General features: G+C 39.1%; 1 protein-coding gene across 9 annotated transcripts in view; it reads right to left on the bottom strand.

Annotated features, from left to right (window-relative positions):
• The window catches only part of EYA2 (EYA transcriptional coactivator and phosphatase 2), a 93,274-nt gene that overhangs the window by 13,505 nt on the left and 54,791 nt on the right, over window positions 1-24,978 (bottom strand). For 8 of the 9 annotated variants that reach the window (XM_090152145.1, XM_090152151.1, XM_090152142.1 and 5 more), the window contains 5 exons: window positions 19,059-19,126; window positions 17,051-17,228; window positions 15,329-15,456; window positions 14,737-14,820; window positions 1,551-1,640 (listed from right to left, as the gene is read on the bottom strand). In XM_090152145.1, the coding sequence (XP_090008271.1) occupies window positions 1,551-1,640; window positions 14,737-14,820; window positions 15,329-15,456; window positions 17,051-17,228; window positions 19,059-19,126 (548 nt within the window). The remainder of the gene's footprint in view (window positions 1-1,550; window positions 1,641-14,736; window positions 14,821-15,328; window positions 15,457-17,050; window positions 17,229-19,058; window positions 19,127-24,978) is intronic. The other variant, XM_090152144.1, reaches the window with a different exon arrangement.

The raw sequence follows: 24,978 nt of genomic DNA, 5'->3' as shown, positions 1-24,978 counted from the left end.
CTAGCAGCCAAAGCTGTTACAGACTGATGAAAGTACAGAATTTAACTGAGGCTGAACAACTTGCTAGTTTGTTTCATGTTTTAGAGTGGGACATTAAACAAGAGGAAAAGTTGTCAAAAAGTTTTGCCAAGAGAGCAAAACTCTAGATGGACAGAGGGTTTCTATGTGGCTTTCTGCAAGATAAAGAGCTTTGTTGCACCACACGTTGAGATCTCATGGGTGGAAAATACTGGTTTTGATTGGAACAGGCTTCCCAGGGCAGTGGTCGAGCAACAAGCTGCCAGGGTTGACAAAGCATTTGGACAATGCTCTCAGAAACAAGGACTGATTTTTAAGGGGCCTGTGTGGATCTGGAAGTTGGACCCTTTGATCCTTGTGAAATCCATCCAACTTGGGATACTCTATGATTCTATTAAATATTATTGCTGCCTAAACAGAACCTTTGACTTCCAAAAAGCATTTCTCTATTCTTTTATCCTTGGAGACAGACTTCATTTTCCACTTTCTGCACCCTCTTCACAAACTCCTCTTTTTGAAAAAAGAGCTGAAAGAGGAAAAATCTGTCAATTCAGATAATTCTCAGTAAATGAAATCCCAGGTCATAATAAAGTGGGAGCCAGGAAAGGATGCAACTCCCATAACATGCCAAGCACACAGTGCTGTTAGGCAGAGTAGAAATCAGAAGTCCCCACTGAACACACCAGGTACAGGAAAAGTTCTCCCATTTTATCCACTGCAGGAAAAAAAAAAAAAAATCTTCCTTTTTGAAGTAAAGACCACAGGAGCCTCTCAAGGGATGCAGATCTTTCTCCTCAGACTCCAAGGTACCTAGAGCTCAAACCCACCCTACACACTTTGTAGATGACTCATTCAGACCATTTCTACTGGTTCTACTGATTCCAAATGCAAACAGCTTTTCATCAGCACTATACAGCTGTTTCTCAGCTGGTGACAGAATTTTGCTTGCATGACTTTGGTTGGATTTTACTGCACATTCAAAAGGATTTTCACTTTACATAAGACTTTATATTTATATAAGACATACTTAGTCAGATTTAACCATACTGCAGACAGGGAAGAATTTTCCCTTTTGGTCTTTCATGTAGAAACTCATCTCATATAATTTCATCCTGCAATATTCCTGTGCTTGAGCAGACCTCCTGCTCCATCTGTGTGTGCAGAACAGAGAACACGTTTAAAACCTCTGCAGTGGTTTGCAGCTAATTGCTAACTGCTCCATAGGATCTATGCTAATTTAGCTTAATAAAATTATTAGATAGCAGATTTCTAGAGAAGCAGCAGTAATGTCCTCATTATTAGATTTAGTAAAACTGCCAAAAGCCATCATTGTTAGTATGTATTTAGAAAAAAAATCCTTAACAGAATGAAGATGTCAAAGGGACATAGTATAGTATGCTTTCAATATAAGCCATCTAAGGGCCATTTCTTAGGGGTCAATATTGATAGTTTGTTGGCCAGAAAAGCAAGTTTGTAGACCAGATGCAAATGATTAGAAAGATAGATGCTAAATAAAATAAGCAGCTACATACCTCCAGGTCATTAAAGAACAGATGTGTATCTGCAAGGTTGAAGATCATTTCTTCCATCATAAGACCTATCCGCACAGACGCTGTCGTGTCCTGTTGGAGGAGAATCAGGTTTTTGTTTTTCATTTACATCCATTTCTTTTCTGGGAGGTGGGAGATCTCAGACAAACATGAGATCTACACATTCCTGTTTCTGAAGATATGTTCATTATAATAATTTCATTTCCCAAGTGTATTTTAGCACGATTTTCCCACCCTTTCTTTTGCTTTCCTATGTAATCAGATTCTGTTCTTTCAAGGATGTATATGGTTCACCTCACACATTTCAGCCTGCACATTCAGATGAGTTTAACAAGGACATTTAAACACTTGAGGCTGTTTAAGAACTGTTTCAGTAGGTTAGACCAAGAATTGGTTTCCAATAGCATCAGTACTGAGTGGCAAGGGGATAGTTATGAGCAAGAGAGCCTGCAAAGGGTGCTCCTTTCTTGACTCTGTCCCTCAAGCCATCCATAAAAGGCCAGCATTTTACTTGACACATGAACACAGACTTCTAACGTCAAGCAGCACCATGGTGAGCAGAATCTGAAATCAAAACTCAGGAGTTCAAAACTTAAGTCTTTTTCTGTAAAAGGTGCAGTAAGACCAAGTCAACTGGACTGATTCTGTTTGGCCAGTAAAGCTCTTGGTCCTGTCCCCTCCTGGACGGGGACAGCAGCCACAGGGCTCCTACAGCTCTCAACTTACTGCTTCAAAGATGCTCAGTGGGCACTGGATACAGCCCTGGAGACTTGTCACTCTGAAATACAATCAGGTGATCTGCTGTACCCAGCCTGGTGCACTACAATATTGCATGAGTCTCAGTCACTCTTCCACCTCTCTCCCCTGAACAACTGATCTTCTTCCTAAACTCATAGCAAAAGCATAGAAAAGTTCTGAGGCACTTCAAAAATGCAAGCAAAAATAGTTCATGGCTAAACACTCAGCTAAAAAGCATTATGTCTGTTCAAATTAAACAACAAACAACTTGAAAAAACAGCATTCCCACAACAGACTTTTATTTGTAATTCATCTTCATTAGGACAGGGATCTCTCATCTTTATGTATGAGGGTGGTTTTCTCCCATTGATGTTACAAGCCATGTTAAAACAGGGCAGATTTATATGTAGTCTTTGCTCTAATTTTCTGCAGATTTCTGTGGAGTAGTGCTATTGTAGGACAGGATAGTAATTAATTAGTTGAGGAGCTCTAGAGGCAGCAGAGTGTTTGGAGGATGAGTACATTTCAATCAACCTTTGTGGCAGATGCTGTTGACATGGATGGTGTATTACATGCTAACCTAATTATTACGCATTCCTTGTGTAGTTCTCTTTAATTAGAGCAGAGTGGCTGTGGTTTGAGCCACGTGTATGACTCACAAGCACTGTGCCCATCTAAAGAAAAGCCCAGTCACTCATGTTTACACATGTTTCTTGCTGCCTCTGAAAGAAGGGCACTCTCCCCTCTGGGCAAAAAGTAAACTGCAACAGCCTTGCCTTGAACATGCCTAATTTTAAGCCCCAAACCTGCTCCTCTGACAAGGCACAGGTACAAGGCACAATTAGGGCATCTAACCCTATGTGGGTCCATGCGAACAGCACTGAATCAAATTTTACTACCCAGATGTAGTTACACAGGGGAACTGTTCTGAAGAAAATATGCTGCTAAGAAGAAATGATTTTGTAAAATAGTTTTTAATGAAGCAATTTATTTTTATACATTTCAGGGATCATTAGCCTTTAAACCTTTTTTAGGAAGTCCCATTTGTTGGTATCTGTCATTTATTCTTTATGTTTTGTCTTTAGATTTGTTGGTATTAATCACTATCAGAGAATAGGAAACATTTCCACAGTGTATGAAGTTACTTTCTCTTAAACTAAATAATATGGAAATTTAAGTGTAGATGAGAGGGGAAATATATATATATATCTTTCTCTTGAGATAGAGAATATAATGGAATGAAAATAAAACAGAAAAATGTACTTTACCACCCAGAGGGGAAGTCGTTTGGGGAAATTATTTGGCATCAGTGCTCTCACAGTATGGATATTTCCTCTATAACAAGGCATACGTCCAAGTCTCAGGCTGATAAAGTTAAAAGGCAAATCAGCACTCCCAGTAAGACATAGGTGTCTAGAGGCACCAGACTAGAGTTCCACTAGCAGTTACTCACTTGCATTACTGTTGCATCTAGAAGCAGTAGTTCCAGCTCTGAACCCCACTGTGCTTGAGTTTGTACCCACACAGAGCAAAGGCACAGTCCCTTCCTTCAGCTTACCATTTAAATGTGAATAAACAGGAGATCAGATTGATGAGCAAGCACAAAAATGACAAAGATGTATCAATCAGTGTGTTGTCAAAATTCTCTGTATGCTGTATAAAGATTTGAAAATAGAATTATGATTATTTCTTTTCTGAAGATGTTAATGAAGAACTCTTCCTGAGCATAGAAACCCTGCAAGACTAACAAACGTTGCTATACTGCAGAGGATGCACTTTTAGACTGCTAATGCTGGTGTTAGAGCAGTGTGAGTTTAGCAGAGCAATGTAAAATTGCTGCATCCTTATCGATGGCCCCTGCTAACAAGTCCTGCCGTAGGAAAAATGCACCCTTGAGCCCTGGGAACAAACTTTCTCAGTAACAGATGTAGCCAATGTTTTCTGAGGCATGAGGAGCCCAAGGACAAAAGCACTGCAGACAGCTTAAAATCAAATTTCCTCCAGGAACCACTTTTTACAGTGAAAACAGATTCATTTAAAAACTCAGCCCAGAGTACTTGGTCAATAACGTTAGAAGAGCAAGGTCCTACCCCTCTGCTCATCTACAAGTCCCGCTTTCACAAACAAAGACGATGAGAGGCCAGGACAGAAAACAGGCAACAGACTCCTTTTGTAAATAAAACCTCCAGTAGCACAGTGTATTTCTGTGTGTGTCACCTCTGCAGTGCACGTTGCTGGAACTTCCTTCAGCACTGAAAATAAACAGCCCTACAGATTACATTTGGTGCTTCCCTCTGGTGCTCAGACATGACAAACCAGGCACCCCAGCAGAGCTCAGCTCCTGGCCTGACAACACAAAGCCTTAATAGACTTCTTCCCACCAGCTGGCTGAAATAAGCATCACAGCAGCAGTACTCATTTCAAAGTATTTGTTCCCAAAGACCTTAGGATTTCTCTCCTCAACACATCATTCACTTCCACTTTTAATGAACAAAGGTAGCAGTTTCACAGCTGCACATTTCTGCTCATCGTGAGGAAGATGACAGGTAAAAAGCCCCTACCACCCTTTCATAAAGTATCAAAATGTACAAAGATGACATGCTTTTTTTTTTAACCTTTTTGATCAAGTATGGTTGCCATAAAGAGCATCCTTGGACATGTCTCCCTGTTTTGTCTGTCACAGATGTGACAGAGAGACTGGAGTGCTATTGTCTACTGCTGATAACACTGTGAACAAGATAACTTCTACTGAAAGTGAGGCACAGCTAAAACCCAGCCCCGTATCTGCTTGCCTAGGAGCAGTTTTGCTGCCTTTTCAACAGCTAGCCTTGCTAGGGGAAAACATGGAAAACAGACTGTGATACACTCCACAGGGGAAGGCAAAAATGTCTATTCATGTTTTCACAGGATTGTTGGGGTTGGAAGGGACCTCTGGAGATCATTTGACCAATCTCTCCACTGTTTTCTTTCAATAGCATGAGCTGCTGATTTTTTTCTGAATATCACTTTTAAGTTGGCTAGTTGCATGCACTGTTCCTCTCTGAACAAGTTCTTGTTGATCTGCATTACATGTTAAAACTGCAGTTTTACTTCACATATGTCCTACATACTAATCTCACCCTGAAGTTTATTTCAGTTTCTGCTTTAATTTTCTCTTCTCATTTTGAGTAACAATATGACACAGAAGGTGGCTGAAGGGAGCTTGATGAGCAGCCTTCAGTCTGTCCCTGCCTAAAGATGACTTCCACAAAGACTGGAGGTGAGCATGGAACAAGCAGAGGATTGAAGTTGGAAGAAAGGACTGGTGAGGCCATGTGAAACTCAGACTACCCTGTACTGCAGCAAAACAAAGGGAACACAGGATGTCTAGACCCATTCAAATTAGCTTTCATCTACTTAATGAGAGTACAAATAGCTGTGAACCTCTTGCAGCATGCACTGTGTAGCTCTGGAGCTACTTCTTACTCAAGAGTTAAAGTATACAGAAGCCTGTGTTACCATATTTTCAATACTACAGATAGCATTACCTACAAAAAGTCCATTAGCTACATTTCAGACTGCGCTGTCAGCATCCTCCCATATGGCTTGGTTTCAAGGCTTTCTTACCACTGCTCCTGAAACACTGAGCTGAATTTTTCATAAACTACTTATGCTTGCCCTAAAGTATGCATTAAAAAGACATGTATTTGTTAACACCTGCAGCTAGTACTAATCCAGTTGGCTGTATGTCTACAGCCAGCTCTCCCCTCTTGTACAGCGTAATTTTGAGAGGAAGCGAGACGCAGAATTATCTCTGGCAATCTCTCAACTGCAGGTCGCTCTCACCCCCAATCCTGGCTCCAAATCAGGCATTTCCAAGCCTCTGCCTTACAGGTACCCTGTTCAGACTTGCAGGCCATTAGCAAAGGGGCAAAGCTCGTTCCTATGAGACAGGTAACAAATCAGCTTGTTGTCTGAATCCGCTGCTATTTAGTAATGTGCCAATTAAGCCGACATTAAAAATGCGAGGACAAAGTCATCCTGAACGTAGATCTTGAATTCAGACCTCCCTTTCCCCACCCTAAAAAAAAAAACCACCAAAAAACACCCAACAAAATAAAGCCTTTCTATTTAAAACCAATCAATCTCTTTAAATCCCTGCCAAATACCTGTTTATGCCATGAGCAAATAATTACTTTTCTACAAGGAAGAAAGTATTAATTAAGAGTATTCATCAGACTCCTATTCTGTAGGGTTTATCTGCCACAGGTGTCAGCCAGAGGTTAGAGACGGATTAGTATACAATCAAGGGCTTTTCTAAGTTAAATCTCATCCTTGTGGTTAGCTGTTAATAATGAAGTTGTCACCAAAAGAAAGAATTTAATAGTTTTAATTGAGTTTAATTACTTGGAAACTCCTGAAAAATGGACCAGCATGGTTGTATAAAAATAATAACAATAAAAAAAAGCAAAGAAACAAGTGCCTGGGCCACATGTTTGAACAAAGAGAGCCTGTAAGAATAATCATTCTTTGGCTGTAACATTTTATACCTTGATCACAATTTGAGATGTGAACCAGGCTTTCCCATAAAACAGGAATATTAACCTTGTGCATCAGTTCTAGTTTAAGTCTATGGCTCTTTGAGGATGAGAACACATTTAGCTCTTTTACTAAACTTAACTAGCTTAGTTTTGTTTATCTTTTATTTAATAAAAGCAGATTACTGCTGGACTCAGCTTTTCAGAGGTTTTCAAGCGAAAGAGTGGGTATTTGTGAGAACGGTTGTTTGAAGTACTCAAGTAGCTACTTCTGGAAGGGACAACACTTCCAACTTTTTGACAAAGGATTGTTCTTACCACCCAGTTTTCTAATTTTCAAGCTTTAAAATTTTTGGCCCCCAAAATGAAGACATATCCTATGACCTAAACTTTGCCATATCTAGGTTTATTGGACAATCTACTGAATGTACAGGAATAGTCTCTAGTCATCACAGTGCAATCCTGTGACAGATCCATGCTAGACAGAAAGCAAAAGTCAATTCAACTCCTTTCTTCAGATACTTTTGCATATTCACCACTGCTGTGATTTGGGGAACACTTTCAAAGAATCACAGAATCACAGAATGGCCAGGGTTGGAAGGGATCTCAAGGATCATGAATCTCCAACCCCCCTGCCACATGCAGGGCCACCAACCTCCCCATTTAATGCTAGACCAGGCTGCCCAGGGCCCCATCCAACCTGGCCTTGAACACCTCCAGGGACGGGACATCCACAACCTCCCTGGGCAGCCTGTTCCTGTACCTCACCACTCTCATAGTAAAGAACTTCCCCCTGACATCCAACCTAAATCTTCCCTCCCTCAACTTAAAACCATTTCACCTCGTCCTGCAGTTATAAACCCTTTCAAAGAGTTGATTCCCCTCCCTTCTGTAGGCTCCCTTTAGGTACTGAAAGGCTGCAGTGAGCTCACCCCACAGCCTTCTTTTCTCCAGGGTGAACAAGCCCAGCTCCCTCAGCCTGTCTTCATAGGGGAGGTGCTCCAGTCCCCTTACTTTTGAGGTATTGCTTACTATTTACTAAAGGATTGTGCTTCTGCTGGCATATATCTGCTCTGAAATGGTCTATTGCTTGGAAACTACTACAATAAGCAAATATGAATGTCAGTAATTAAATCCTCACATTCAAGAAGCACAAGGAGGTTGAAAAGGTTCTCTAAATGAACTATGCTTAGGGACAAGCAGCAATAACTACTCTAATTTATCCAGCATCTGAACCAATGAGTTCTGAAATTGAGTCCAGCCCTGTGGGAAAGCAGTACTTAAATACATTTTAAAACCTGGGTCATAATGCTTGAAAACAAATGGAAACTATTTTTATTTAGTAATTGTACTGTTTAGGATGGAGTTAACTAGCAGCTGTTAAGGAAGGGGAGTGAGAATGTTGATGTATGGTACTTAGCTGTCCATCAGTGTTAAAGCACAGCAGTTACAGGGAACGTTCACAAACAGAAGTCCACAAGTAATTTCTTTTTATCAGGTAGGGCATGAATGCCAAAAAAGGGGTGGAATTTACATCAAACACGTCTTCACTGCCTTGCTCTACTCACAGGAAAATCACTGTATTTCTATGTAAGCTCTTGATAGCTCTGTGAAAAATTCAAAACTCCTTGAAAGCATGGTGCAAACATATCATGGCGTGTAATCCTCACGTGCAACTTTCTAATCCAAATTATGTCCCTTTGTGTTTGTTTTTTTTAAAATATTCTTCCCTTTAAAATCAAAAGCCTGATTCAGTGATACTGGAAAGCAAGTTCCCTTTACTCATGCTTGCTTGACAATCTAACATTGTTTCTGCCATAGATTTTATGTCAGAAATAATCCTTTAATACTTCCAAATGCTGCACATGCATTTTGCTTAGGAAGCCCTCGGTTCATCTAAGCTCTAGTACAAGAGGTTACATCTACATGAGCTCAGAGCATCTCTCATGCCCAGCATCTAAGCTGTCCTAGGTCTGGTTTTGCCATTTCTGCTGCTGCTTGAACCAGTACAGATGATAAACACAGATGTTTGCTCCTGAAATACACATTTGAAATAATCAAATGACTGGAATTATTTACTCCCTTCTCTCCAATAATGAAATAATAATTGATATAGCAGCATGTCTAAAGTATCAGACCTTTTTATTACCTGCAGTGATTGAACGCTTTTTTAATTTAACTTAAAAAGGCATTAAATACAAGGTTTAGCCTCCAGTGGGTAAAAAAATCTCCAACTTCCTCAGAAAATCCTTTCCAAATTGTATTCATCTTGACTTAATCCATGATCTACTGGGTGAATTAGGCTCTGTTTGTTTTGAAAATCTATTTTATGGAGTTCCAAGGACTGTGTTTTCCTTAGGAAGGGTTTGTTCTGCCTTTCTGACCAGGATGCCAGCTAACAGCCCTCCACACAGGCCTCTGCAGGTTTTTAACATCCCAAGGTGCCCCACACACATGACTAACAAAATGTAAATAAACACAGCTGAGCCAGTAAGAAATTGGAAGGTTTTCTCATTAAAGAAATAAAATAAACAGATGTCCTTAAGCACTTTGGCTCATGTTTGTCAAAGGAATGGAAAACTCTCAGATGTTTGAACAGCAATAGTGATATAAGGCCACATCTCAAGTGAGAGAAGAAGAAAAAAAGCAACACCATGGCACTTTGAATTAACTAATAGTTCTCAAGGGAGGGTGCTTTTGATTTGAACCTTAGCAACTTCTACAAATAGTTTTTAACGGCCGAGCAATAAAATGTAGTTTTATTCCTTCTCAGTTTGTAAAGTAGTAAAGGACAGATTTGGCCATTAGAAGCATGAATCACCATCAGATTTGATTAAATCCCTATGGTGTTTCAATCAGGTTTTGCCTTTATGGTCCTGTGAGAGAACAATGCAGGGAAAAGTACAAGCTACTTGAAGCAATCAGTGAAAGTGGGTAGAAAAGGAACAAATAAATAAATCAACTCTGTTTTTTTAAAGTGCCTCAACTAGAGCCAAGCAATAACTTCTCAATGATTTTTTTTTCTTTACATTGGTAATGATAATTCACTTAAAGGAAAACTTTTCATAAGAACAAGTAACTGCCAATGAAACTTTTGAAGGTTAAGGTTTCTTAAATCTACATCACATCTGTTTGTAAGGGTTCTTAAATCTATATTATCTCATGTTGAGAATGAGGCCGTCCAGTTCAGAGCACCGCAGAAATGACCTTCATTGAAATGGAAGAAAACTGTTTCTAGGTCCTGTTCTCAGCTGGGCCAAGCAGCAACTTTTGTTACTCTATCCAGGTCTTGAGGCCCAACTACTGTTAGAGGACTCTTTCTTAGTCCTTAGCATACTCATACCACTGCAAATCCCTCATCAGACAGGCAGAGCCTGTGTTTGTATGGCTGGAAACATCTACGTGTGCTCTGTCTCTACCACACTGAAATACCTCTACCACACTTTTCCACCTGGCTGCTTAGAACTTGGAAAAATCTATGGTTGCCACTTCTGCAATGCAAATTAATGCTTAGACAAATGGCCTTTGCATCAATCAAGTGTATAGCAACTCCAAGGCAAACAACAGCTACTCTAGGCAAAGCAACCACACAGCCTAGTTTCACAGGGACACGGTATAATACAGCCAGTCCAAACACCTTCACTTAACTAAAATCTTGAACATGACTTTGCATTATTCTAAACTAAAATTGGGACATAATGTGCTCTATTATTTTTTGTAGCATGTTTTTCTTAATATGAGCCAATTCAATAATGAATAATCTCAAAAACTTTTACGTATCTTACAGGGAATTTTATAAATCTTAACTCTCGAGTGCTAGCAGACATAGTCAAAATCCTAGTAAAGATCCAACAATTCAGCTATTTAGTCCTTCATATTTGTTCCATTTAGTTCCAGGATTTCAGGATAACTATTGCATGAAAAGATTAATTTTAACTCTAGGCTTGACTTTAATTGCATTTTGACACTAAAATCCTGGTGAGGTAATTTATCAAGGAGCGTACCAGCTCAGAACAAAAAAGGCGCATCCTGGGATCAGTACAAAATACTACTAGCCTCACACGTACCCCTCAGCTAGGAAAAACAAAGCACCTCTTGCCTCTTTTCTTCTTCATACAAGTCCTCTGAAAAGCAAGAGAATTAATCTGCAATATCATATTTAAATTTCTTTGAAAGAGATGCAAACATTTTTTAATGCTTTGTCAACACTGATTATAGAACAACCTTGCAAAGATCTTAATCAAGGAAAAGGGAATAGACTCATGCTTAATTTATTTAGTTACTTACTTGGCACAGGTATGCTTGCAATATCTTTTTCTTGTGTCTGAATTAATTGTACCAAAAGAGTCCTTCTGTACTGTGTCTAGCTGCCCCAAACAAGTGATCAAAGCCCTTTGACATCTACCCAACTCATGTGAAATCTCAGCAGCACTGTAACAGTTTTTGATCCATTTTTTCCCACTGTATTTCATTAGTGATATGTCAGGCAGATCTTTGCAGACACAGTAAAGACTGCAGCCACCTTCCTGCTGAATGGGAACTCTATACATGTCTGGGGACTGAAAGGGCTTGGTAGATGGCACATTAAGGCATAATGATGGTTTATGTGTGTTGTGGTCTCCAGGCACTTGGTAAATATTCTGTACCCATACAATGATCAGAAGCCGGCAGAACAGGTTTCTAAACCTTCCTGAACATAATATCCAGGGTTAATTGGCTATGGAAGTTTTTTTTCCCCCTTTTCTTTCTCAGATGGCCTCCTGCTAAGAAATGAAGGGGTGGAGAGATTTCCTCTGGTCTGACAGCCTGGCTGCCCCAATCAATTAAAAAGTGACTCTGTATGTTTGTGCAAGTATGCACCATGGGCAAGAAGGCAAAGGGAGATGAATTTGTAGGCCACTCTGACTACCACAATAAAGGCTATAGTGCAGTGCCCATATGGGAAAGACATTGAGACCAAATGTCTGATGACTTATCCATAGGATGGAGCAAAGGGTTTTGACAGAAGGCACTAAGAGGAGCAAAACAGGCTGGGCCATTCATTCATGCTTCAACCTTGAGAATATTTTTTGTGCCTTAACCTCTGTTTATACAGTTTGCAAAGTATTTTCTAAACACCTGAGACCAACTGTTCATGCTCTGAAGGGCCTTTTCTATGGCATGGACTACAGAGATTTCACTAGCTGAGTTTTATACCAGATATAAAGAGAATTTTCACATGAAATTAAGTCAGAAAACTTGTAGTGGAACATGAATAATTCTTTTATGAAATCTTTCCCTCATTTCCTTTTTATTCTTTTTTCTCAGGATCTTTTTTTTTGACAGCTCCCTACTGTCGCCACCAATGAAGGAAGAACACGCAGAAGCATCCTGATTTTGTAGCTAAACAACACAAGAATTTAGTCCCAGATCTCTTCCTCTAGGTTGATATTCCTCCTTCCATTTCTGTCCTCTCCCTGAAAAAATCACCCCAGAGTGAGGTGTTGTTTTTCAACTTTAAAACATTGTAGTCCAATTTTTGGAATGGCTGCGCAGCAGCTATACCAGCACAACCAACAGGATGATACTATGACAGAGTTGGGCAGGGGATGGTGAGTATCATAGAAGCTGGCATATTTTCTTGAGGAAGGCCATCAGGTGGAAGATTAAATTCAAAGCATGTGCATATCTAACCAAAGGCATGTGAATCTTTGATGATCAATTATAGGTAAACACGGCAATTTTAGGCACTGATACTTTATTTTGAGATTAACATTTCCTACATTATTCATGTACAAGCTTCTGAAACACCAGTAACTCCTGGCTCAGTGCTTCACTTATACTTCACAGTTCAACTCACTCTAACATTTCTGAATTGTGATGCTATTTAATGATTCCCAGGGCAGCCTGTCTGAGCATGCTCTATTTCCCACTTGGTTTAAGGTCTGTTCCAAAGCCCACTGAAGTCTCTATTTGTCTTTGGATCAAAACCATTAGCCTATAATACTTTTATAACAGAACCATTATCTTATAGAAAAGCTCTGTGAAATCTAATACTGATGAAACAAATGAAGAACTATGAAAAAATCCTACTGCAGGCTCTCAAAGAGCTTGTTATAGCTTAATAGAAAAGGTGATTCACTCATAAAAAAAAAAAAAAAGGAAAGAAAAAGAGAAAAATCTGTCTGTACCTTTCTTTACATTTGTATAAAGGCAACAGCCAACACAGTTTTGTTGTTTTGTGGCCAAAGAGGCCTTTCTGAACAGAAAATCCTAATTTTCCATTTTCTTGTGTTTTTCTCTCCCAATTCTGTGTTGTAGGCTGTTGCCCACAAGTGCCCTGCCTTTGCCTAATGTACTCTCATGGCCAGTGGGAACATCTCACACAGTGCTAAGTGCTTTTGATAAATCTTTTCTGGCTCCACTCCCTGACCCCACTTCAACTCCAAATTGTGTGCTACAGAAATGAGCAAGAGCTCACAGGCACTGTGGTGGTAGGCTTCTCACCTCTGCAAGTCTATCACATCCCTCAGTCCATCATCTACCCCCATGCAGAAGAAACCAACCCCACGTTCCCTAAGTTAGAGCAGGAGGCAGTTGATGAAGAGAACTGCTTCAGAGGTTTTATGCTAGGACTAAACATATTCCTACAGTTAAGGAATTCTCCGTATGCTATTTGCAGCCCTTACTCAATCCTAAGTATGACCACATAGCAGATCTATACCACGTAAGTTTATATTTCCTGATCCTGCCTAATTCTTCTATTTTTTGCAGGCAGTAGGTTTGAGCTTGCACATGTATACCTCAGACAGCCTCATTCATTACGTTCCCTGGGAAAAGTAACCGCTTCAATTACCTTGTACAACATGGGTCTGAATAAATCCCTGCTTGGAAACACATACTTGGTTTTCAGAGGGTGCTGCTAGAAGTGTTAGCGGCATTCCAAGTGCTGCAGTAGACTTCCACACCACAAACACCATTTTATATCCTTTACAACTGTGCACATCTAACAGCGAACAATAAATCTATCTTGCTAATTACACATTCAGCTTGTTATAACTGTCATAAAACAAGTACAGCTGGTAAAGCTATGAAATGATGTCAAATCATATTTCTGCTTTCTAGAGAGAAGCAGGGTTATTTTCCAGTCTCCTGATGAAGTTGACTGTTCAAAGCCATGTGTGGAAACAGCTGCCAACTAGGTCATCCACCTTTAATTAGCTAATGATATTGTCTTTTTTCCTGCCCATTTAAAAGTGTTTGACATTCTGTAATTCCAAGTGACTTAAGTGTTTATCATAAAAAGCTGCCCTAGGAAGAAATTGAAGCACATGGTACTAAATTAAAGACCGAGCATTTTCTTCTGAGCAGCCAAATTCAGTCTGTTCATACACAGAATGTTGCCTCAACAAATGTAATCGCCAGTATTTCAAAGGGGGTATCTGAAGTTAGGATAGTTAAAGATATTGTTCCTAAAATCTCTTAAAAATATGTGCTTCAGCAGCCGTGCAGGAAGAGGAGCCAGTATTCTCCATAGCAACTTAAACGGACTAACACAAGATCTTTCTTAAAAACAGTTATCTGAGATTCAAAAGAAAACACCGGTCTAACAGAAAACATTACCCCATTCAGGCCAGTGACTGCCCTGTACCAGCTAAATAGGCTCTTCCTTGCAGAGGAAAGACAAGTCAAAGCACATCCTGATTTGAACAGCCAAATGATACAAGCTTTTAAAAACAAGGAGCTACTTACAACATAAAAGGAAGGTAAATTAAATATTCCTGTTAGAAGGAAATACCACAGGACCTATTTATACAAATGTGTCTGAATAAAATCAGCAGCATTTGTTTGAAAATCTGTCTTATTAACTGCTACCACAGATCCTGATGTAATCTGGCTAGACAAGAAGTAATGTTAAAAAAATTATGTTTTACCTTCCCATATCTGGATGCAAAGGTTCCCGTGAGTAAGGAGTGAAAAATAATTATCGTCTCATCCAAATCCCACACAAATACACGCTGTGATGACAGATAGGGTGGAAAAGAGAAATACAGTTACACATTATGCAATTGCAAGAATTTGTTCAGTCAGGAAATATGTCCAAGTGGACTAGAACTTTTTAAGATCTCACGCCCATGTAGCACATTGATTGCAGATGCTTTGTGAAAGCAGGCAAAACAGCAGATCAAGAAATTTGAAACTATGTTCCTGCTGATCACCCTGAGAGTTTGCTTTCCTAACAACTACAGAAATTCTTCATTGCATGTCAAGATGGGTAAATGACATGCAATTTTTTGTAAGCAGGTTTACTAAAAACACAAGTTTTTTGCATATACACATACAAAGAAGAATCAGAAATGCTAATAATATAGAAATTGAGCAATTACTTTGACTACCCACAATAAAAGGCTCTGATTATATTGCTAATGCTATTCTGGCTTCACTAGTTTGCTGGTGGGATTTGCTGATAGATGCAACTGTTTCTCTTGCAGGATTTACTAAGGGAATGTAAGTTAATTTTATTACCTCAATCTCACTGTCAGCAGTGGGGGAAGGATCGTTGCTTCTTTTTGATCGGGCTCGTACCTTGCCATCCGACCCTCTGTGATGTCTGTCTGTTTCTATATCTTTTGCTGGTGTTGTTCCATATTCTCCTATTGGGAGGAAAAGAATTAAATATAAATTTAAAATTAATTTTTGCACTGTCTCATTATAACTAGAGCAGGAAACCGCTTAGTGGAGAGCACCAGGATTGGTATGAAAATACTGTCAGAAAATCTTAATTTTTTTCATGTCAAAAGCTTACAAAGTTAGAAAAATAATTTAAAACTTCTAAGATTTGTTGCAACAATTTCAGAAAACACCAAGAGTGTATACAGAAAAAAAAGTAGATGTGGCAGTTCAAAAACGTAATCATTTTTCATTAAAAAAACAAAACTTTTTGAAATTTATTCCCCTCTCCCCCCTTTGCTTGAGAAAAATTAGAAATGCAGTAGAAAAGTAAATTAAACTTATGCAAAAATGTCTTTTTTTAAAATTTGATAAATGCTCAGGATTGAAAAGATACTTTCAATATCACCTTTTATTTATAAAATATATGTATAGTCTGTTTAGCCATATTCCATTTCACCAGTTTAGAAATAACTGAGAAGAGGCAGTCAAAGGTGAACTTCCCTGTATAACGTTTTTGTTTTGGATGGCTTGAGTTTCATAAACCTGCCCAGATTTCACTTACCTTACATTACAAATCCTTTTCAAACATATTTTTCTTTTCACCTTGCTAAGCTGTGGCCTCTCCAGCTTCCTTGAATAACCATATTCTTCTTCAGAGAAGCTTGGATTGTGCCTAACAAGCCTTTTATGAAATCACTTTCTCAAAAAGGCTGAGATAAGATCTAAGGAACAGAAAATCCTCCAACTGCTTTTAGAGCAATCTGTGACTGCTTCTTTTTAACAACCATTATTAGTTTATTTTTCTTTCAGAGCAACCACAGATGTTCAGATTTGTTCCATAAGTCAGCAGACCTACAATGGGCGTATACTGTGATCATCCTCAAATTATGTGGCGTTCTATATAACTGTTATTGCATGCCAATGAAAACTTTAGAAGGGAAGTGATATTTGAAGATTTTTCTTGAACAGTACATTGGAGGATCATAATTGGTCAATAATTCCACAAACCATTTAAGCCATGAGACTTTAAGAATTAAGTGCTCAAAGAGAGGCCACATATTCTTAAGTCTTTCTATACGGACTTTGTCTTGAACTTTTAACTTAGACAAACAGTTTGTGTTGATTTTTTTTAAGAGAAACTTTCTCTTTATGTACTTATTTATGAATGCATACATTACAGATTGTGAGAAGTGAACAGAAACTTTGACAGAGATGTGGGGTACTGAGGAAACTGGGGCTTTTTCAGAGCATGGCCACTTGTTTTGAACTTACTTTTACACATATTAACACTAAGGATTGATCTGGCTTTTGCATGTAATTATTTTATCTTTCTATACTACCTTTAGAAGGAGATCAAACCGTGTGCACTCATGAAAACGACACAGGATAGTCTTACAGAGGCTGTGTTTTCTCATCTCTTCCCAAAACTGTTGTGAGCAAAACTGTTACATGCTAGGAAATCTGATTTCTCGGTGTAAATATAAGTACTAAAAAAAACATCCAACAATTAGGATACAGCACTTATGTCTAAAGACGGCAGGCAGTGCAAACTGAAAACAAAAGAAATGCACTCACCAGACAGCGATTCTGTGCTCTGACTGGTGATGTTGTGAGAAGACTCCTGCAGAGAATAAGTGGAGGTTGGGATGGCTGAAGGACTGATGCTGTTTGTGGACATGTAGGGAGAGTTGTAGGAGGAGCTGTAATACTGTGAGTACTGGCTTTGAGGAAAGCTTGGATATGATGAATATTCCTTTGAGGAAAAAAGAAGCATGTAATTTCTGTGTATCACCAGTTTTATCTTATAAATAAATAAGGCATCACACACACAGCAAAGCAATGTTATCTGCACATGCAGCAAGTCCTGGCTCAGGAATATTTTTGCTAAAGAAATATGTTTTGTTCACTTATGAAATTACATTTATCCTCCTCCCAGATATGACCTCAACATGAGGTCAGATATCAGGCAATTTCTGCTTTTTCTATAGGATTTCATTTAGCAATACTGACACATCTTGCATCACAGGGCTTAACAATTCTATACAGAAATAAAGTAGGTTGCATTTTTCTGTTATCAGCAGCATTTTCTGATCATCTTTTAGAATGGGATATAAAAAAGGGAAAAAAAATGAATCTAACAATTGCTTTGCAGAATGCTCACACATGTCCTACTGCCTCTGCAAGAACTAAATGCCAGAATGATATTCTGTCTGTAGAAAACTGTACTGAAATCACAAGGTGCAAGTGAACTTGGAAAGCTGGGGTATGATGATACTCTTTGTCCTGATGTTAAGGATCCCAAACAAATTTGTAACGCTCTGTCCATGTGTTCTTCTTCGTGGGAAGCAAGACATAGAAATAGATTAGAAAACTTATATCTGGTTAATTAAAACATAAAAAAATTCATTTGTTTCTTCTGTTCATCATCAGAACTCCTGCTCTTGTTCACTTATTTGCTTTTTCAGGCAGAGAACTGTATTTGTGCTCCGGGGATTGTCCTTCAACAAAAGGTTTTTATTTCCCCAGAAATGGTAATTAGTATCTGGTCCTAAATAAAATTAAATAATAAATAGTATTTAGAAAGACTAAAAGCCCTTTCCTTTTTAACTGCTTAAATTTTGTCTGTGGCACAGCTATTTCATTAGCTCTCAGTCACCGGGGAGCACTCAAGAATAGAAATGACTCAAGTTGTTAAAATAAATATTAAGCTGAAAAAGAAGTGAAAAATTCCATTGTTTTCTCTTTAAGAATATCACAAAATGATGAAAACAACACACTTATTTCTCCTTTTTGCAGGTAAGCTCTATACTTCAATCAAGTGCGCTTATTTCAGCATTTATTGACAATGTTTTTAGCCAAAACTGAAGTAATAATGAAATTGCCCACTGTTGTCATTTGAAATATGAGACATAACAACCATCTTGTTGGCAAGTAATTGAAATTATTACTCCATGGCTAACTGAAAACATTTTTGGGGATAGCATACTCATATGTTCAGTCCAATCAAAAAAAGTCATCTATTACTGCAAAAACATGTCTTGTGCATATATGCATGCTGTTTATTTATACACACACATTTCTTAAGGTATCTGAAGCATGAAGCCCACAGACAGGTGTACTCTCAAAGAAGGAAGCATAGAGACAGCTCAGATGGCTCAGTATTCAGTGCCTGCCAACACCTCTTTCAGTATGTTCCTATTTATTACACAGTGCCAGGATAGCAGAGGATAAGATCCTAAAAGGGAAGTGTTCTGCTCTGGAAAACATATCTGAAAGTTGCAAGATGGCAGAGGAGTAATGAAACTGTCAGCATTGCTGTGCAACACCACAGCAGAGACTGCCAGGAGTCCTTCAAGGACTGCATTCTCTGTATTTTGATACACACACTTTAAAGCTAATGAAGATACCTAGAAGTTCAACAAATGGCCATACCACTCAGGTAGACCAAAATGGTGCTAGGCAAAACACACAGTAGAACTTTTCTTAATTATACGTAAACACCAAGATAATCTCTCTGATCTACCAGTATTCTAGGTGTTTAAAATAGTTGACAAGGTTGCCAATAATAAATGCTGAGATATACCTGATGCACAGCACTGAATCCAGCAGAATTTGTCAGGCCATTGGCTCCCTGGTAAATCCCTGTTGTGCCTAAGGGAAAGAATATCACACTCATAACACACAATAGTAATCAAAACAATAGAATATTGTTAAATGAAGATTTTCTAATCAAGTACCTAGAAAAAAAAGCATATCACAAACTACGACTGACATGTTAAGACTGGGGTCTGCTTATTGAAAGACATTCAAAGACAACAATTGAATATACTGAAACAAACATTTATGGAGTTGGGAAACAAAGCTGGAAAACAAGGATTCAACTCAAGTTTAAAATTCAGTCAGGTTTCTATGCCACCACAAAGAGCAAAAACATTGCTTCATCCTGGGATACTAGTAAAAGAAAGGATGGACAGGCAATTCTTTTTTTACATAGTTACTTCCCAATGAAGTAGCTAATGTCCAGCCAAGATTACTTAGCTGGGTGAAGCATTACTGCAAGAATTTTATGGGTGGGGAAGTAAAGGTTCAGAAAGGTTGTATACGGACAGTCCTGCTTTGCCAGATTACTGAGATCTAACCCACTGGATCTCATTCCTCCAGCAAGTCCTAGCCCTGTTTTAACTCCAGTCTAGGCTATTTTCTATTTTAAAATTTCCCTCTTCTCATGGGTGGAAAACTTCCTTTTGAGACCAAGTGGGGCAATGACAATCTATACCAACAGTCTTCTTCTGGTGTCTACAGTGCTGTTTGCTCCAGAGGACAAACTATTCATGCAAAAGAGGGAAAAGCTGGACAACGCTGTATTCCATCCTAATGCAAAGTCCTGGATTCCAAAGCAGATCCACTGCTTCCACAGTTACCTAAATTCGGTGAAAGAGGTATGATTTTGTTGCTGTATGGCCACAATGAAGTCTTGTCTAGACTTCATTTTGTCACTTTGAGGCAGCATCAGAAAAAGGCCCAATTGGGTACTGAGCCTCTTTTTCTTCTTGAGTTTCTTACCCTAAAAATGATTTTGAGCAGTGCTGTGGTAGCCACATGTATCCTTCCACATCTTCATGTGGCATCCTTTCTCTAGAGATCCACTTGCTTGTTTTTATTTTAAGACACCAGATTAGCTAGGGAATGGACAGCTGAACAAACTCCACTCTGCCAAGTGCAACTACAAAGCACACACAGTTAGAAATAAATCTCACACCAAAAAGAAACAGGAGGGAAGACTGCCTTCCAAAACTAATTTGCTGCCACATGTAACCGAGAAGGAGAAAGAGGGTGCAGGTGACTGCTGGGTCCCTAAGGCTTTCTCTGCATGCTGGCTGGGGAGAGCTGAGCCGTGCAGGTGGGTTTGGGGCATACCATCCCTCGGCATTCAACCCTCAGAGGCAGCTCTGGGAGGAAAGCCAACACAGTGCCCAATCCTCCTCCTCCACACAGCCCATATGCGGAGAACACCCAGAGCAGCATCCTGACAATGGGAACACATCCAGCTATTGGCATTTCCCCACCTCCACGCATGCTAGGCTTTGCTTTTCTGTATTTTGTCAAAAAGCAACGAGTACACAGCAGGATGAATATATTCCTGTGGTAGCTATGCATTTCTCACCACTGTGAAGGGAAGTAATAGAGCCCCAGTGCTTACGGGCAGAAACAACTTTCATAGAACACAAACAGCTCTTGTACATCAGCACTTAAAACAAAGCAGGGGGGAATTTTTGATCTTCCTAAACTGTCATTTAATAACAATCCATCATCCTTTATTAAAGCTGTCAAGAGAGGAAAGAGTTACCTCGAGGGACTCACGCTTTATGTGTAAATTGTGATGAGAACATGTTTATTGCTGTGCTACCTGCACATGATACCACAGCTTCCTGGATTCCAAATGATTAGAGGGAATTATAAAAAAAAGGAGAGACCTGCACTGTTGGAATGAACTTACTTTGAGCTTCCAGCAATGCAACTCAAGTGTGTCTGTGCACACACAGAGGTGTGAGCAGGAAGAAAAGGGAAAAAACACAGAGGTGAGAGGATGGAGATTGACTCATGCTCCACAGCTTCTCACAGTGCACAGTGACTAGATCCTACATAGTGGATTTTGCACTCTGGTTTTGTAGAATACTTTTGAAAGTGTTTAAGCCTGACATTTTCTCAAAACCTTAAGTTCAGCTGGCCTGGGAACAGGCTTTAGCAAATCAGGTTTTTCACTTCTGTCCCCTGACATATCCGCACCAATCAGGAGTATCCATTCACTATCATTTGTCTAAACTGAGATCAAACAGTCCTGTTTTATTTTCTCCTCCTCCACTGCATTAGGAGAAGGCAATGTCCCCTCTAGCACCCCAGGAATACTCTGAGAGAGGCTAAGCTCAGTATTTCTTTGCAGCTCAGCCCTGTTATAGCAGAATAGGTACAGATAAATAACCTTGGGAAACCAGGAAAACAAAGCTGGTAAAAATTCAGAAGTTCTTCTCAGCTGAATAAGGATGAAAATTTAATGGAAAAAATCAATTGTCAGCATGGAAAAACTGTTCTTGAAAATTCAGGTTCAAAAATATTTCATTTTAACTGCACTCAATACCAACACTTATGAGGACTAGAATCATTTGATAGGAATAATAGCTAAGTCGCTGTTTGACTTTACAAGCTAGACATTGTGGAGAGACCACATTTTCAATGATGAAAAATCCATTCAGGTGGAAAGAAAACAAACAAGCACCACAGGCAATGAAGATAAGGATAAAACCTCCTTTATCATCTAACAAAAGGCAGAGGATGAGGCCTGCCATTTAGTTACTGTGAAAAGCTTCACAAAATTGAGCCATACATAACATACATACATCAAAACTGGCTCCAAGCTTTTGCTTTTTCCTCCCTAAATCGTTGATAAGAAATAAAAATTCCAGTAATAAAATGAGTCTGTTGCATGCAACTTCAGTTTTGCATCTGTAAATTTTATACTCAAGTAGCACTGGAAAATTATCAACAAACATTGCATCCTGATATTAGCTATTATCTCTATTCCCCATTTAGCCATTTTTCTAAACTGCTAAAGACAGAAACTTTAGCGGGGTCTGCTGTCATAGGACAAGGGGAAATGCTTTCAAAATAAAAGAGGAGAGATTTAGATTGAACATAAGGAAGAGGTTTTTTACAATTAGGGGTGTGAGGCACTGGCACAAGTTGCCCAGAGATCTGGTGAATGACCTGGAGACATTCAAAGTCAGGCTGGACCAGGCTTTGAGCAACTGATCTAGCTGTAGATGTCCCACTGTTCATTGCAGAGGGGTTGGGCTGGATGATCTTTAAGGATCCCTTCCAACTCAAATGATTCTATGGTAATAGCACTTGTAATGTTCAGAGATGTGCAGGAATAGCATTAGAAAAGTGTGGTTATCTGCAGTGGGGGCACTTCTAGGAAGCCACTAAGTAAGCAATGTAATAAATGCCTCACCCCATTCCATTTCTGAATGCTTACTTTCCATTATCACTGGATATAGGACTTTCACTTTCATATATATTGGCATTATATACATGTATATGGCATATATACTGGTATATATTTTCCTGACCTCTGAATAAAGCACACTGTTTCAAACTGCAGCTGATTTTACACTTGCAATACTATAGATGTGCAAGCAAGCAACTTATTTTTATCTATCTTGGTAGCTATCAAGTAATTGCATTTAAATTCCTGCTTGCAAATCGGAAACAAGCCTACAATCTCTCCTTTTGGATCTTCTCCATATGGAATATGGTTCACATCTGCATTCAATCACACCAGTTGCTAAATGTCACAATGCCCTCATTCACAGGTAGCTTAAAGAACATTTAGCTGGTAATAAAACAATCTGGATTCTGGAGGAGAATAGCTCTTCAGATGTATGGTACTGAAAACGTTCCCTTTAAAGTATGGGTATCACAAACACACTTGCATGAAAAAACACCACATAAAAGCCATGCATATGCTGTACATATTCAGTGCCATGGCTTCTCCTTGATAAGTAGATGTGGCCCTTCTCTATATGAGTGTCCAAGGGCAATATTTATAGAGAAACTCTTTGTGAGCTGACTGATGTTATATATTCATACACATGGATTTCATTTGCTATGTCTCCCTCCTTCCTATTTTAATTCAAGTATTTTAAAGTCCATAACATGGTCAAGGGTAATTCAATGATGTGTGCATTGCTCCTGCAACAATATTCACACCAGCTTCTCTACTCAGTCTCTCCGTTTTGCTCTTTCCACTGCTGCAGTTACAAGATGCATTTTTTTTTTCTCTCCCTTTCACGCAAGGGTATGTAAAGAAAACAAGGGGATATTCAGTTATTTTTAGTATCTTCAGAACTATAGCTCTTGCATTGCTAAAAAATGTTTTATTTCAGCTTATGAATACACAGTACAACACAAGAATATCCGTGTCTTAGGAAGTTGTGATTACAGAGATAGAGTGGATCTGTGGTATAGGTCAGATCAATACCATGGCCAACTTTGAAAATTAGGTTTGTGTTCTTGCATTACACAGGTCAGAAGGCCCTGTCATCAGAAGGGTGAAATAGAACAACAACATTTAAATTGAAGTGCTTCCTCTAACTCAAAGATTTTCAGACACAGTGGTTTTAGGTAGCTCTCTCAAAGGATTATTTGATTATGGAGAACTAATAATATGAATGCTTACGGGGTTCAGTTGATTTGCATGATATTTCACAAGCCGGCCTATAATTGCTTGTATATTCTTAGGTTAGCAAGCTGTTTTCCTACAGGAAACAGTGTTGACTACAAATGATACAAGGAAAGGCCTTAGACTAACTCCCAGAGGAGCATGCATTACTCTATGCTATGAAACACATCTGGATGAAGATTTGCATGGTCATTCAAAAAGGTTCTTTGCAGTACTTTACCTCTTTTGACAAGCTAATGTTTCCTGCAGTAAATACTGCATTCTCCAAGCTGCTACTTTTTTAGCCAGAGGTTAAGCACTCCTCAAAATTACCTCCCACCAGCTATACTCCAGTGCCTTGTAATGTTCCAAATCCAACAACATCTGCCTGCATTTATTGGGCAAGAAAGCTCATAAAATGTTGCACGGCTGTCAGCTGTGGAGGTATTTCAAGACTATCTGACCTGTTAAAAGAGAATAAAAACTCAACCCACATGTACTTTGCAGCATACTGCTCAACTGTTTGCCATTAGGCATAATGAACCAAAAATGGTCTTGTATTTCTGTCTGAAAGGGCTCAGACAGCATAGGGAAGAGCATGCTGTATGAACCATGAAGGCATGGTTCTACCACGTTATAGCACTTGACATCAGCAGTGTCTATTAAAGGATATTGCTCCCAGAAGCATACAAACACCTTCTGCAGATATTACCCCCTAACATGCAGCCCATTTAAAATACGTCCATTTGTCTCCCACTACAATCCCATTCACTCCTGCTAGTCTGACCAGGTGTTCATGGGCACTTTGAGTGGTGATACAAAACATACTTCACAGTACAGTTTTTCTGAGCTCTTTCCCCGCTGCCTGCTTCTGGTAGTGTTCAACCCACAGAGCCTCAAAGAACTTTAACAAGTGATAACCAGGCCAGTTGTACAGACCTGGCTTTTACCATACTTTTGAGCCTGGTCACCTGTTGAGATCAATCCAGCTCAACAACAGTGTTGAAAGTGCTGGGATGGTTTATACTCACTCTCAGGATTTGAGGCCTGGGAGAGCAACTCAATTTTATTATTTTTTGAAGAAAGTGTTCCTTTCAACCACTCTAATCAAATGATGATGCAGCTATGGAAGGAAATCACACTGAATTGTCCTCAAAAGCAAATCACAGGGAAACATCTTGGGATAAAAAAAAAATATAATGAACATCCTTGAAACAATGATACAGATTGTTTCTGAAAAATCCCTTGTTAAAAAAAAAAAATTACACCAAAACAACAAAGAAGA

The sequence above is a fragment of the Phasianus colchicus genome, chromosome 17 (assembly GCF_987193195.1).
Source record: "Phasianus colchicus chromosome 17, bPhaCol1.hap1.1, whole genome shotgun sequence".
Taxonomy (NCBI): Eukaryota; Metazoa; Chordata; class Aves; order Galliformes; family Phasianidae; genus Phasianus; species Phasianus colchicus.
This window is presented reverse-complemented; position numbering and strand designations above follow the sequence as displayed.